This window comes from Molossus molossus, unplaced genomic scaffold (assembly GCF_014108415.1).
Source record: "Molossus molossus isolate mMolMol1 unplaced genomic scaffold, mMolMol1.p scaffold_m16_p_1, whole genome shotgun sequence".
Taxonomy (NCBI): domain Eukaryota; kingdom Metazoa; phylum Chordata; class Mammalia; order Chiroptera; family Molossidae; genus Molossus; species Molossus molossus.
The window spans coordinates 105,131,379-105,145,929 of NW_023425344.1; the positions used below are offsets into that span (position 1 = coordinate 105,131,379).

The 14,551-nt window shown below is 39.7% G+C and overlaps 1 protein-coding gene across 1 annotated transcript in view; it reads left to right on the forward strand.

Annotated features, from left to right (window-relative positions):
* CUNH10orf67 (chromosome unknown C10orf67 homolog) overlaps positions 1-14,551 on the forward strand; it is a 118,528-nt gene that overhangs the window by 31,768 nt on the left and 72,209 nt on the right. Inside the window, exon 5 of the mRNA XM_036270082.1 lies at positions 10,833-10,985. Within this exon, the coding sequence (XP_036125975.1) occupies positions 10,833-10,985 (153 nt within the window). The remainder of the gene's footprint in view (positions 1-10,832; positions 10,986-14,551) is intronic.

A 14,551-nucleotide genomic window follows, 5' to 3' on the forward strand; every position in this document is an offset into this window, starting at 1 on the left:
AAAGGCCTCTGACAGCACGTCTGTCCTGGAGAAAGCCCCTTCTCCAGCCCTTGCTGTGATGCCAAACAGCTCAGTTCTTCCCTGTATGTCTCCGGCACCCCTCGGGCTGCCTCCCCTCCAAGCTTAGAGTCTGATAAGTCTGTGTGCGGGTCCTTTAAGAGGAGCTGCCTGGGCTCCAGCCACCTCAGCCTCCCTGAGCCTTAGTTCCCGCTGGTTTTACAGCCAGAAGTTATGGGGACTTCTCTTCCTGGCACTGGAACCCTGAGCAGGTCACCTGATGTGGGACGAGGACCCCTCAGTCTTCAGGGAGGACCTTCCCAGCTGAGCTGTCCTCCTGATTTTTATCTACCACACGTGGGTGTGGGACCAGCCCCTCCGCCTCCGCCCCTCCTACCAGTCTCGATGTGGCTGCTTCTTTAATTCCGTAGTTGTAGGACTTCCATTCAGCTCTATTTTAGGTGGTTTTGAATGATGGTTGTTCTGTAGTTTAGTTGTAACTTTGATGTGGTTGTGGGAGGACGCGATACTGCGTTTACCTACGCCGCCATCTTGCCAAACACAAGGATTTAATAAAGGGATTTAAGAGCTTATAAAAATCTTGGAAAAACTAGAGAAGTAAAAGTAGGGGAGAAATTGGACAGCTACTTGCCGAAAAATGAAACTAGACCATCAACTTACACCCTATACCAAAATAAACTCAAAATGGATAAAAGACTTAAATGTGACTCATGAATCCATAAAAATCCTACAGGAGACTGTGGGCAACAAAATCTCAGATATCATACGCAGCAGAATTTTTACTGACACATCACCTAAGGCAATAGAAACAAAGGAGAAAATGAACACATGGGACTACATCAAACTCAAAAGCTTCTGCACAGCGAAAGATACAATCATCAAAACGGAAAGGCTACCCACTGTATGGGAGAGCATAATTGCCAATGATATATCAGATAAGGGGTTAATTTCCAATACATATAGAGTGCTCATACAACTCCACAAAAGGAAGACAAAGAATCCAATTAAAAAATGGGCAGAGGAACTAAATAGACACCTCTCCAAACAGGACATACAAATGGCTAAGAGACATATGAAGAAATGTTCATCATCACTAATCATCAGAGAGATGCAAATCAAAACAACAATGAGGTATCACCTCACACCTGTCAGAATGGCCGCCATCAACAAATCATCAAACAACAAGTGTTGGCGAGGGTGTGGAGAAAAGGGGACTCTAGTACACTGTTGGTGGGAATGCAGACTGGTGCAGCCACTATGGAAAACAATATGGTGTCACCTCAAAGAATTAAAAATTGATCTCCCATTTGACCCAGTGATCCCACTTCTAGGAATATACCCTACGAAGCATAAAACACCAATCAGAAAGAATATATGTACCCCCATCTTTGTAGCAGCACTATTTACAATCGCTAAGATCTGGAAACAGCCCAAGTGCCCATCAGTAGACGAATGGATTAAAAAGCTGTGGTACATATACACAATGGAGTACTACGCAGCGGTAAGAAAGAAAGATCTCTTATCCTTTGAGACTACATGGAGGGACCTGGAAAGTATCATCCTAAGTGAAACAAGCCAAACAGAGAAAGACAAATTTCATATGATCTCACTGATTTCTGGAATATAATGAACATAACAGTTTGAGGACAATCACCTAAGGAGTGGGGAGGTGAGAGAGGGATGAACAACAGAATTTATATGCATGTATGCATGAACAGTGGACAAGGACAACAATCGGGGGAAGGGGCAGGGAGGGAAGGGGGAGGGGGGAATCAGTGGGGGGAAAAAAGGAGAATCATTTGTAACAAAAATTAATCAATAAAAAAAAATAAAAAAATAAAAAAAAAAAAAGTAGGGGAGAATATTCCTAGGTTTTAAATGACTAAAGGATTTTCCAACATCATTCAGTGAATATTTTTTCTTTTTCTATTGATTTATGATGTTTTCCTCATGTTTAAAGATAAATCAAGTTGGGCATATTAGAAATTTTAAGAGATTTTTAGTACAAATCTATTTGAATCAGTGCCCAGCAGGAAGTGGTTAGGAGTGCTCCACCAATAGTGCTGTGGGAAGGACTTAACCAAAGAAAAGGTAGGAGCAAAGCAAGGAAACATTGATTGGCTGTAGCTTAAGCATTTACCTTATTTGGAAAAGCCTAGTTGCCTGTTTGTGATTGGTTGTCCTTAGGTTTTTCTTTCTTTCTTTTTTTTTAAATATATATATTTTTTATTATTGATTTTTTTGAGAGAGAGGAAGGGAGAGATAGAAACATCAATGTGCTTGTCTGTCTTCAGTATGTCCCCTAGTGATTAAGCCCGCAACCCGGGCACAAACCCTGACTAGGAATCAAACTGGGACCCGTTAGTCCATGGGGACACTCCATCCACTGAGCCACACTGGCTGGGCAGGTTTTTATTTCTTAACTTTCAGGCATTTACTGGCTTTGGTTTGGTTAGGCTGCTAAGGTATTAGAAACACCACAATCTAACAGCCTCCTAGTTTAATTAGCACTCATCAAATATCAATAACAGTTTATCTCAAGGCTGCTTGTGCTATTTTGTCGCTGTTTGTTAACATTATCTATGCAGTGTTGTGACCCACCATTGCTTTTATGCATTTAAAATTTTTAGAATTATATTTGTTACTTTTATAATATGTTTTAACATCTAGTAAGTTTAGGTCGTTTTCATTAAGTTTTTCAAAAATATCTTTGCTCTTTTTTATTCTTCCAGATAAATTTATACATATATATATGTATATATATATTTTTATATACACACACACACACATATACATACAACTGAACTGGTTGGAAATCCATTTATAAATTTTGGAAGAAATTTGCATTATTTATAATATTCAATCTCCCTATTGAAGAATATTTCTTGATTTACATAAGTGAATCTTATGTATCTCAATACAGTTTTATAATTTTTAATTAATTAATTAATTGTTATTTTTTAAATCCTCATCCAAGAATATGTTTTTATTGATTTTACAGAGAGAGGAAAGGGGACAGAGAGAGAAACATCAATGTGAGACAGAAACATCAATCAGTTGCCTTCTTTACACACCCTTACTGGAGATCGAACCCAATTATTCCTAAGCATTACATTTTGGTATTTAGAAAGCATCACATTCTTCTGGACTCTGACTTATGAAACCAAGACTTGTGCCAAGCGCAGGGGGCATCTTCCTGGATTGTGAGGAATTCCCTCCCCTGGAGCCCTGTAAATACCTTTATGTTGAAAAGAGAGTGATAAAGAAAACTGGTTAGATGAAACAGCAAAAGACTAAAACTTATGAAGTCACCCTAAACTCACTATGACCCAACCATACAAAGCATCTTCCCCTTAACTCTGTCCTTTCTCCTGAGTCTCTTGGCCTTAGTTGGTGGCACCAAAATTCAGTCTCCCCCACTGGGAAGCTAGGAGTCACTCCCTGTGCTGGACACCACAACCCCCTGCCTCCAGGTGGTCACACCCTGTGTGATCACCTCCCTTGTCTCCTGGAGTGTGGGTGGAACAAGGGACCTGCTTCTGATCAATAAAAGACAGCAAAGGTGCATGAGGGTTACATGAGGGAAGAGTGCAGCTCCAGTCTTGCAATCTGTCCTCCATTGGCTTAAAAGAAGCAGGAGGCCACATCTGAGACCCCCAACATCTGGGGAGTAAAGAACTGTGGACGCTTCTGGAGCTGAGGGCAGCCATTGGAAGAAACTGAAGCCCTCACTCCTACAGCCAGAGGGTGCAAATTCTTCCAACAACCCGAGTGAGTGCAGAAGCAGGTCCTTGGAGTTGAGCCCCCATGGAGACCATGGCCCTGAAGAATACTTTGATTGCAGCCCTGTAGACTTTAAGCAAAGGACTCACCTAAGCCATGCCTGAACTCCTGACCCACAGACACTGAGATAATGCATGTATGAGTTTAAACCACTAAGTTTGTGGCATAGATAACAAATACACCCTTAAATTTCTGTTGAGCCATCACTTTCTGCCAGTTTTGTACCTTTGAAATCCATCCTCTTTATCTCACCACTGAATTAGCTCAGGTAGTCAACAATGCTTGCCTGTCTCCCTTCCCTCGCCCTCCAAAATAAACAAGAAAAAACATTACTTGCCTGGCCTGTAGTTATTACCTTCTGGTCTCCTTAAATCCATCGTCTGCCCTGTCAAGTGAGTGGTTTTTCAAAACACAAATCCCATCACATCCTCACCTTGTTTAAAACCCTTCAGCATCTCCTCCAGGTCTGTAAGGATGACATCTAGAGCCTTAGCAAGGTCCAGAGGCCCTTAGATCTCTCCACTTTTCTTTCTTTCTACTTCTTGGCCAAGACTTCACCCTCCAGCATCATGAGCTGCGTGCTGCCTTCTTCTGCACTTCAAGTTATTAGTCACCTCTCTGGAATTTTCACATCTTGTTCCTTCTTGCTGGAATGCTACCTGTCCTGGATGACTGACTCACTGAACTGTACCACAATTACTCACTTATGGATTGGTCCGTACATTAGACTTCTTGATTTTGTGGGCCGTGGACTGAGTTTTATTCATCTTTGTTCTCTGCTACTCAAGAACCTGATACACATAAGCATTTGGCAAATGTCAGTTGACAAAGGGCTGAATACCATGAAAGGTGCCATGAGAACTTGACCTGTACAACAGCACTGGAAATAGATCATGAGTTCTAGTAAAAAACTCCTAGAACAAAAGCTCTGCCTAAGGCTCGGGGCTTTAACTAATCATTCCCTCAATTATGGATTCATCCATTCATTGACTGATTTTATAGCAGAAAATAATAAGCTAGTGGTCAGGAGGGATAAGAATCTCGACAACTGCAGGCCACAGTAGATGTCTGCACCTGATGGGTGCCTCTGTCTTCCTGGGGGGTTGGAGGATAATTAAGGAAGACTTTCAAGAGGAAATGATCCTTGAGGTAAGCCATGACGGATGATGAATAGTTGGTGAGCTGAGGGAAGGTAGTGTAGACCATTAAAGTGCAAGACCCAGTCAGGCAGCGGGGGTATGTCTGGAACGCAAGAGGGCTGGAGAAAGTGGTGAGAAGTGAAGCTAAGAAATGAATATTTTATCTCGAAGACATCAAAGAATTCCAAGCAGTTTTCACGACATGCTCAGATTTGCAAACTTGAAAGATAAATATTTTTGGAGCATTGATGATACTCGTTAAATAATTCCCTGCTTTTCCGCCCAGGTTCTGGACAAATAAAGTCAGGGAGCCAGCAGATGGAGATAATCTGTGTTACTGATAAAACAGGCTACCCTGTGCCAGACCCGGGAATGGGCAGACTTGACTCCCGTCATGGGCCGCGGGGGCTGGGCAGGTCTGTTCCCGCCAGGGCAGAATGCATGCTCGCAGCTTCTACCGAAGGGAAAGGGGAAAGGGGAAAGGATGGGGATGGCTGGGATGTGACCTACCTCCTGCTTCCAAGATCATAATCAGATAATTGAGTGGATGTCACTCCACGTGGAAGGAAAACAGCATTCCTGGATTTTCCTTTATCTCTTAAGTCACTAAATTTAACCATTTAGCCTGTGATCAACTAAGCGTGTGTCTGAACCCTGGGGAGAGGAGAGCCCTGTCTGCCCCTTCCTGGTGCAGACCCCGATACCAACCACTGCTCCTCTGGGGATCCGGAGACCCCTGGAGCCCCAAAGTCTCAGCATGGGGTTAAAAGAGTTCATTATTTACCTTTAACTTCAAAGTCACTTTGTATCCAATACTGAGAATTTATTCCTTAGTCTATTTCTCACCCCAGATTTTCTCCAGCTATGTTGTATGATATTGTCTATCAAGAGGTTTTGCCCATAATATCAAAAGATAGAATGGAATTATTCTAATAATAAAAAGTGAACAGTTATTCCTCAGATGGGAATATTGATCCCTTCTCATTTTCAAATGCCAAAGGAAAAGTTAAAATACAAATATTAATTCTCCTTGAAGGACCAAAGGAATTAAATTCACAAGTATATGACTCTGCCATTGTGAGTTTAAAGACCAAAGAACTGCTCACACTTCTTCTCTTGCGTTCAAGCCAAGCTCTCGGTAACACAGTGTGGTCAGCAGATCCATACATGAAGGGAGGCTCCACAAATCAATACATCTGTGCGCCCAGCATAACAGGAGCCAGTTTTCTTGCTGCCCCAGGGAGGGGGTTATACTATGGAAAGGAGATAGGCCACAGTCAACACTGGGGTGCTGGTTTGGAATTGAAGGTATAGGTGCAACTTTAGAGTCTTTAGATGTAGATATTGTGTTAGTTAAGATTCTCCAGAGGGAGAAAGAGAGAGAGATTGAGAGATGTTAAGGAATTGGCCCAGGTGATTATAGTGGCTGACAAATGTGAAATCTGTAAGGCAGGCCAGGAAGCCGAAGACAAGGAAGGAGTTGATGCTACAACTCAAGTCTGCTGACAAGCATCCCCTGTTCCTCTGGGACGCCAGTCTTTCTCTGAAGGCCTTAAACTGATTGGGTGAGGCCCACCCATATTATGTAAGGCTATCTGCTTTACTGGGTCTATGGATTTAAATGTTTCTCTCATTCAAAAAAATACCTTCACAGCCACATCTACATTTAACCAGATCTCTGGATACTAGAAAAGCCAGGCTCGACCCCTTATCTCCCCTGTAGGCTGCCAAGTGTAAGGGAGGCTGGAACTTTGATGAGTAAGAGTAGGCTAGATTGGGATTGGGGGGGTTTTGTTTTTGTTTTTTGGCTTTGGCTTTTCTCCTATCTTTCTTTCCTTTATAAAAATTTTGTTGTTATATAAAAGTTAAAAAAAAAAAAAAGCCATAGCACTTTCATGAGAATTCTTTAAGATATAAGAAACACCAAAGACATGATTTGAAAATAAACCGGCTTTCTGCTCATCTTGTCGTGAGACCAGCTGGTTCCATAAACACTACTAAAACATCAGAAACGTCTCTGGAGAGGAAGAGAATGAAACCAGTGTGTTTGGGCCTTACATTGACTTTATGAAATGTCAGAAGTGACACTTTTTGTTGTTCTGAAGAGCTCTGACCCTCTCTGTCCCAAAGTCCAGCGAGGTTGGGCCCATCCGAAAGGTAGGCTGGCTGAGCTGTGCCGTAGCTCCTGGGGGGATTTTAAGTGAGCTCCCAGGGGTGGTTTGGACCATGTTTTAAAGGAGATGACTTGGCCAGCATGTCAGAAGCATTTTGAGCTGTTTTTTAAGGGTAAAATAAAGCCATCACATTCAGAACATAAAAATTAGCAAGCAAATAAATAAATAAAAAACAAGTGATCCTAGAATAACAGCACAAGATATAGAAAGAACACAGTGGTGGAAGGCAGGTGGGCGGGAGAGGGGTACTAATGTTTCCCAGAGCAGGTGACATCCGCGTTGAAATGACAAACACTAACAACATTGATAATTGCTAAAATATAATACTTACTGGGAACTGAGTATATTGTAGACACTATTCAAAATTGTTTACATGCATTATCCTGTTTAATTCTCAATCATTCAGGTACTATTATTATTTGTCTCATTTTACAGATGATAAAACTGAGATTCAGGGGGTCCGAGAAACTTCTTCAGGATCACAAAGCTACGAGGTGACTGCAGAGCTGGTCTGCAGCCCAGACTAACCTACTCTAGTGCTACTCTGTTTGATTGACAAGTAGTAGCTTGTTAGGTGGGCTAGGACCTCCAAGTGAGAGGGCATAGAGACCTGTGGCAACATGGTATGTCTGAGAAACTGTATGCTGAGTGTCTGCACTGATACAATGCCCAGTTTGGACGGGAGAGAAGACTAACATGAGCTAGTGGCCAGGTTAGGCAGCAGATTGTGAAGGTGATGTCTTGGGCACCATGCTAAGGGAGTTTGATTTTGGCCTGGGAGAGATGGGGAGAGTTGCATTTTAGAAAGATCATTTGGGGCCACAGTGTGGAGATTGGTTGGAGAGCACAAAAGGAGCCCCTGGGAGGCAAGCTAACGGGCTGTTACAATAGCCCAGGGGAACAAGGCAAGGACAACGATGGCAGTGGAACAGGGAAGGAGAGAGTGGGCTAAAGAGATTTAGGAGTGGACTGAATAGATTTGGTGAGTTGGTGAGGGTGTAGTGGGACTTAAAATGACAGAAAAATGGTTTCAGGTGTGTGCTGTTTTAATGGGGGGGGGGGGCAGAATAGATGACAGTGAACTCTGTTGAATTTGAGATGCCTGGTAGCACCCAGAGCACTAGTGGCCTCTGCAGAGTGTTTGATTTGTAGTCATAGGTATGAATATATGGGAAGAATAGGTCTACACAATCAATGCTGTTCTTTATTAATCCTCACCTGAGGATATTTTTCCATTGATTTTTAGATAGAATGGAAGGGAGAGGGGGGGGGAGAGAGAGAGAGAGAGAGAGAGAGAGAGAGAGAGAAACATTAATGTGAGAGAGACACATTGATTTGTTGCCTCTGGTACAACCCCAACCAGGGCCAGGGTTCAAACCTGTAACCTAGGTATGTGCCCTTGACTGGGAATCAAGCCCTCAACCTTTCAGGACAAGGGACATGCTCCAACCTACTGAGCCACACTGGCCAGGGCAATATAGAGCAATTTTACTTTGCAAGTCTAACTTTTTGAAATATAATATTAAGAATATTAGCAGATATGATCAGATTTCACTCTCTTTCTTGTATGTGCATATGCCCAGATGTATTAGTAATGAACCTATGATAAAAATAAAATTACTTTTTTTCTGTCATTCCCCTAAGAGTACAAAATAGACAGTATGGATTTGTATGTCAGCATTGAAAATGAGATTTTTATATGCTGGAAGTAAGGAATGGCATTTAATTTCTAATCATTTCTTACATGTCTTGGTTTTATGATACAGTTTTTCAGAGTAATGATGCCAAATAGGGAAGTGCCTAAATGCTTGTAAAAGGCTATCAGGAAATGGTACTTATACTCTAACCAATGAACCTATTAGAACTAATTAATAAAACGGGTTAAGATCTAGATCAAGGGGACATAATTAGAATCGAGTATTTTCAGAACATAAAACAAAAATAGTGAGTATCATGTAAAAATTCACCTTAAATGGTGATCAAAAGATGCTGGTTAAAACAAAAACAAAATACTATATTTATATATTGTCACAGGAAAGACTTAAAAAAATAACGATATAGGATGGTTCAGGGAGTATAGTAAGACAAATACCCTCATCCTCAAGGTAGAATACAAATTAGTCTTTTAAAAAAGAAAAATAACTTTGTAAAATGAATCAAGGCTATTAAAACATGTATGTGCATTGGCTGGGAGTTCTGCTTCTAGGAATCTATATGCCAAGAGAAAATCAGAATTGTGGACAAAGATTTATGTATAAAGGTTAAGTATAATGGAAAACTTAAAAAATATATAATCATTATATAAATGATGGCATTCTATAGAGAAGATAGTTATACAACCATCAAGAATTAAATTTATGGAAAATGTTAATGACAAGATACAAGTTCAAGTGAACTAAAATAGGGACAATGCCATTATATGGTATCAACTAATAGGATAAGAATTCATTTCAAACTAATTTGAGTGGATTTTTAAAGAGTTAATTTCTATTATATTTGAGTAATCAAAAAACAGATTATTAGATTTTTTTTTTTTAATCCTTACCCGAGGACATTTTTCCATTTTTTTGTTTGGATAGAGTGGGAGGGACAGAGAGGAAGAGAGAGAGAAAGGAAACATCGACGTGAAAGGGACACATCGAGCGACCGCCACCCACACGACCAAGCAGGACCAGGGACAAACCGCAAGCAAGGCACACGCCCTTAGCTGGAACCGAACCTGGGTCTCTCTGGACCACAGGCCGACGCTCTAACCGCTGAGCAAACTGGCCAGGGCAGATTTTTAAGTAAAGCACAGACACAGCCATCTTTTTTTCATGCAGAGAGAAGAGATATGAAATTTAGAATTATATAATTCTAGAATGATTGTGCACACGGATCCAGAAGACTATTTTCTTATGCCTAGTGGTTCTTTTTTTTTTTTTTTTTGGTATGTGCCCCTCCCCTAAGGGGAACCGAACCCTGGACTCTCTGGTCCACAGGCCAATGCTCCAACTGCTGAGCCAAACTGGCCAGGGCGGTTCTTCTTTTTTTCTTAATCTTTAAAAGTTTTATTTATAATTTTATTGATTCTCAGAGAGAAAGAGGAAAGGGGGGCAGGAAGAGAGAGATGGGATGCCTAATGGTTCTTTATCCACGGCTTTGTGTAATAAAACCCTCTGTTTTAATGCATGTTGCTCTACTCTGGTCTCAGTTTCCTGTTTCCAAATGAAGCATAGTTTCTCTAGATTAAAGGTCAGGGAACCTTTTCTATGGAAAAGAAAGAAACAAAGAAAGGAAGAAAAAAAGAAAAACAACATTTCTTTCTTCTTTCTACATTTCCATTCCAAAGCACTGAGGAAATTAGTTTAGTTCTTTTTTTTTTTTTTTTTTACATATTCAAATATTTGCCATCCTCCTTTAGAGGAAGATTGAAGTAGGACATTCACAATCATCATGTGAGTTTACTATTGAGGGGTATTATTATTATTTGCAGGGCTGATGCAGTCAGAGTAAGAGATCATATTGTTTTGTGTTTTATAGGATAATACTCTGCTATAGTCCATGATACTACAGCATATTGTTCAATATACATATTTACTAAAAATCATGTGCAAGTTACAAAAATAAAATAACTTACAAGACAGTAGCTTAAATAAAACAAGAAATGGTTTCTGGTGGTGCTAGCTGAGTGTCTGATGGTTAATGCTGCTTCTCTGCCCCTCTCCCCAACGCCCAGCAATTCTTTGAAATGGAGGAAGAGCCAACTTCTGTGTATGACACAACTATCAAAATAAATATTTTGTTAAAAAGACTGAAGGACAGGGAAGAAACTATTAAAGAATTAAGAGAAGAAATAGAACAATATGAAGAATATGGATTTCAAAAATTTGTAAGTTTCAAAGCAAAGAACAATTCATTTTAATGTGTGTAAATAAAGTTATAACTATCTAAACCTTGTTCATTATATTTTACATATAAGTGAGGTCATATAGTACTTGTCTTTCTCTGACTGGCTTATTTCACTTAAGCATAATACTCTCCAGGTTCATCCATGCTGTCACAAAATGTAAGATTTCCCTTTTTTCCCCCAGCCTGTGTGGCTCAGTGAATTGAGCATTGTCCCATGGACTGAAAAGGTCCCTGTTCAATTTCCAGTCAGGGCACATGCCCAGGTTTTGGGCTGGATCCCCAGTAGGGGGTGTACAGGAGGCAGCCAATTGATGTTTCTTTCACATGGATGTTTCTATCTCTCTCTCCCTTCCTCTCTTTCTAAAAAATCAATCAAATCATATTTTTCAAATTATTTTTAAAAAGAGATTTTTTTTTTTCACTGTAGCTTAGTATTTCATTGTGTAATGTAAATGTACCACAGCTTTTTTATCCACTCATCTACTGATGGGCACTTGGGCTGTTTCCAGATCTTGGCTTATATAAATAATGCTGCAATAAACATAGGGGTGCATATATTCTTTTGAAATTGTATTTCAGGGTACTTTGGATAAATTTCCCAAACTGGGATCACTGTTAAGTCCGTTCCGTTTTTAAATTTTTTAGGAAACTCCATACCGTTTTCCACAGTGGCTGCACCAGTCTGCATTCCCATCAACACTGTACTAGGGTTCCCTTTTCTCCACATCCTCACCAACACTTGTTGTTTGTTGATTTTTTAATAATAGCCATTCTGACAGATGTGAGGTGATATTTCATTGTGGTTTTATTTTATTTTTTTAAGTTTTATTATTTATTTATCTTGTTAATCCTCACCCAAGGATATTTTTCCATTGATTTTTAGATAGAGTGGAAGGGATGGAGGGAGAGAGAGAAAAAGAAACATCAATGTGTCTCACATTGATTGGTTGCCTCCTGCATGACCCTGACTAAGGCAGGGATCAAACCTGCAACCCAGGTAAGTGCCCTTGACCGGGAATGGAACTGGAGCCACTTCAGTCTGCAGGCCAATGCTCTAACCACTGAGAAAAACTGTCCAGGGCTCATTGTGGTTTTAATTTGCGTTTCTCTGATGATTAATGACTTTGAGCATTTATTCATATGTCTATTGGTCGTCTGTGTATCCTCTTTAAAGAAGTGTCTATTCAGTTCATTTGCTTATTTTTTTCTTTTATTTCCCTTGCCTGAGGATGTTCATTTGAGATTTTACTGTCTATGTTTTGTTGTAGTATTTTTGTGGCTTTGCAACTTACATTTAAGTCTTTAACCCATTTTGAGTTTATTCTTGTGTATGGTGTTAGTTGTTATTCTAAGTTTCATTTTTTTTTTTTTTGCATCTATCTGTTCAATTTTTCCAATACCATTTATTGAAGAGACTGAGACTTCACCAAAAAATTACTAGATCTAATAAATGAATTTAGCAAAGTAGTAGGATACAAAATTAATATTCAGAAATTGGTGGCATTTTTTTTTTTATGAAGGGAGAGGGAGAGAGAAACATTAACGTGGAAGAGAAACATCAGTTGGCTGCTTTCCACATGCATACCTACTGGGAAACAAACTCACAACCTGGGTATGTGCCCTAACTGGGAATCAAACTGGCAACCTTTTGGTGCATGGGACAATGCTCAAGCAATTGAGCCACACCGGCCAGGGCAATTGGTGGCATTTTTTTCACCAATAATGAACTATTATAGAGAGAAATTAAGAAAACAACCCCATTTACTATTACAACAGAAAAAAAAAAAGGTATTTAGGAATTAATTTAATCAAAGAGATTAAAAACCTGGACTCAGAAAATTATAAGATACTGAAGAAAGAAATTGAAAAAGATAGAAATAAGTGGAAGCATATACCATGTTCAAGGAAAGGAAATATTAACATTAAAATGTGCATACTATTCAAAGCAATCTACAGATTCAACACAATGCCTATTAAAATACCAATGGCATATCTCACAGAACTAGAAGAAATAATTCAAAAGTTTATGTGGAACCACAGAAGACCTGAATAGCCTCAGCATGCTTGAGAAAGAAAACAAAGTTGGAGGGATCGCACTACCTGATAATCAAGCTATACTACCAGACCATAGAATCAAAACAGCCTGATATTGGCACAAGAACAGGCATATAGATGAATGAAATAGAATAGAGACCACAGAAATAAACCCACATCTTTATGGTCAATTAATATTTGACAAAGGAGGCAAGAATATGCAAGGGGAAAAGTGGTACCTCTTCTTATCTCACAGCTCAATTTACCAATGAAGAAGCAGAGACAGGGTGGTTGAGTGACTTCTCCCTAGGCACACAGCTAGTCAGTGGTAAAGGTGGCATATGAATCTGAGGTCCAGCTGAGTCTACAACCCACAGAAGGAATCAGAGCTCTATGCTCTACAGTAAGAATCAGAGGTTATTTTATATATACAGATATGCAAATATATGTGTATATATGATTATATTATTATAATGCCTATTTATATTATAATGTAAATATTGGCACATGCATAAAATATGAGAAGTTATAAATCAAATTGTTAAAACTAGGAAGAAACACTTGTGGGTTGCTCGTCCCTGTATGTGCAATTTATGGTTATTCTAAATCCCACACTTAAAACTTGGAAGTTAGAAGAGACAAGGAATTGAGTGTGCACCATTCTGAAGAACTTTATTTACTAACTGGTGAAGGAGTGTTTGCTTTGTTTAATATATGGGAATTATTTATGTTCTAAAAGCAAAAAAATGGATCATCTTCTAAGCGATGTAGCATTAAATTATTAACCTAAATGTAATAAAATTGAATATTATCTTCTCATGTGTTCTGATTGCCTTGGAGGAGAAGGCACATCCAGTTTTTTCATTTACTTTTTGAACCGTTTCCTGGGTCTATATTACTTTTATTTTGGGGGTAAAATTATTTTATTTAAAAGGCTAAAAAACTGTTCTAGCTTTGGCCTTTAATTGTGCCTTGGCCAAAGAAATGCAGCATAAATTGTTAAGGCCATTTTGATCCACTTATTTTCCATTTGTGAACTGGAAAGTGAGAGCCGCCTGGCTCAGGATTATGAGAAGGATACCTGTTGTACTGGATGTGACTGCTCTGAGTTCTTTGAACAAAGATAAGCACATAAATTCTAGTTATTATTATGAGGAAACACATACATTTTTATGACCTTCTGGTTTACATCCCATGAAATGCACTGAACAGGCCTCCGGACCGTTGATAACGTCCCAAGTCGGTAATTGAGCTCGTTACACTGAAACATGAGGTGTTACTTGGAGTGTTTACGTCTCTAAGTACTCTCAAGAGGTTACCTGGTCTGTCTGGCTGTCCTGGGTAAGGATGGCAGTGGCTTGGTGAGGAAGACAGGAAATGGGAGTTTCCTCCTTGCTCACCTCGGGTTGGCATCCCAGAGACCCCGGTTGTTCCACTGTAATTGTTCCCTAAGGAGACCACATCAGTTTTTCTATAAACACCCTAAGATTTGAAGAAGATGACAGGAATCTG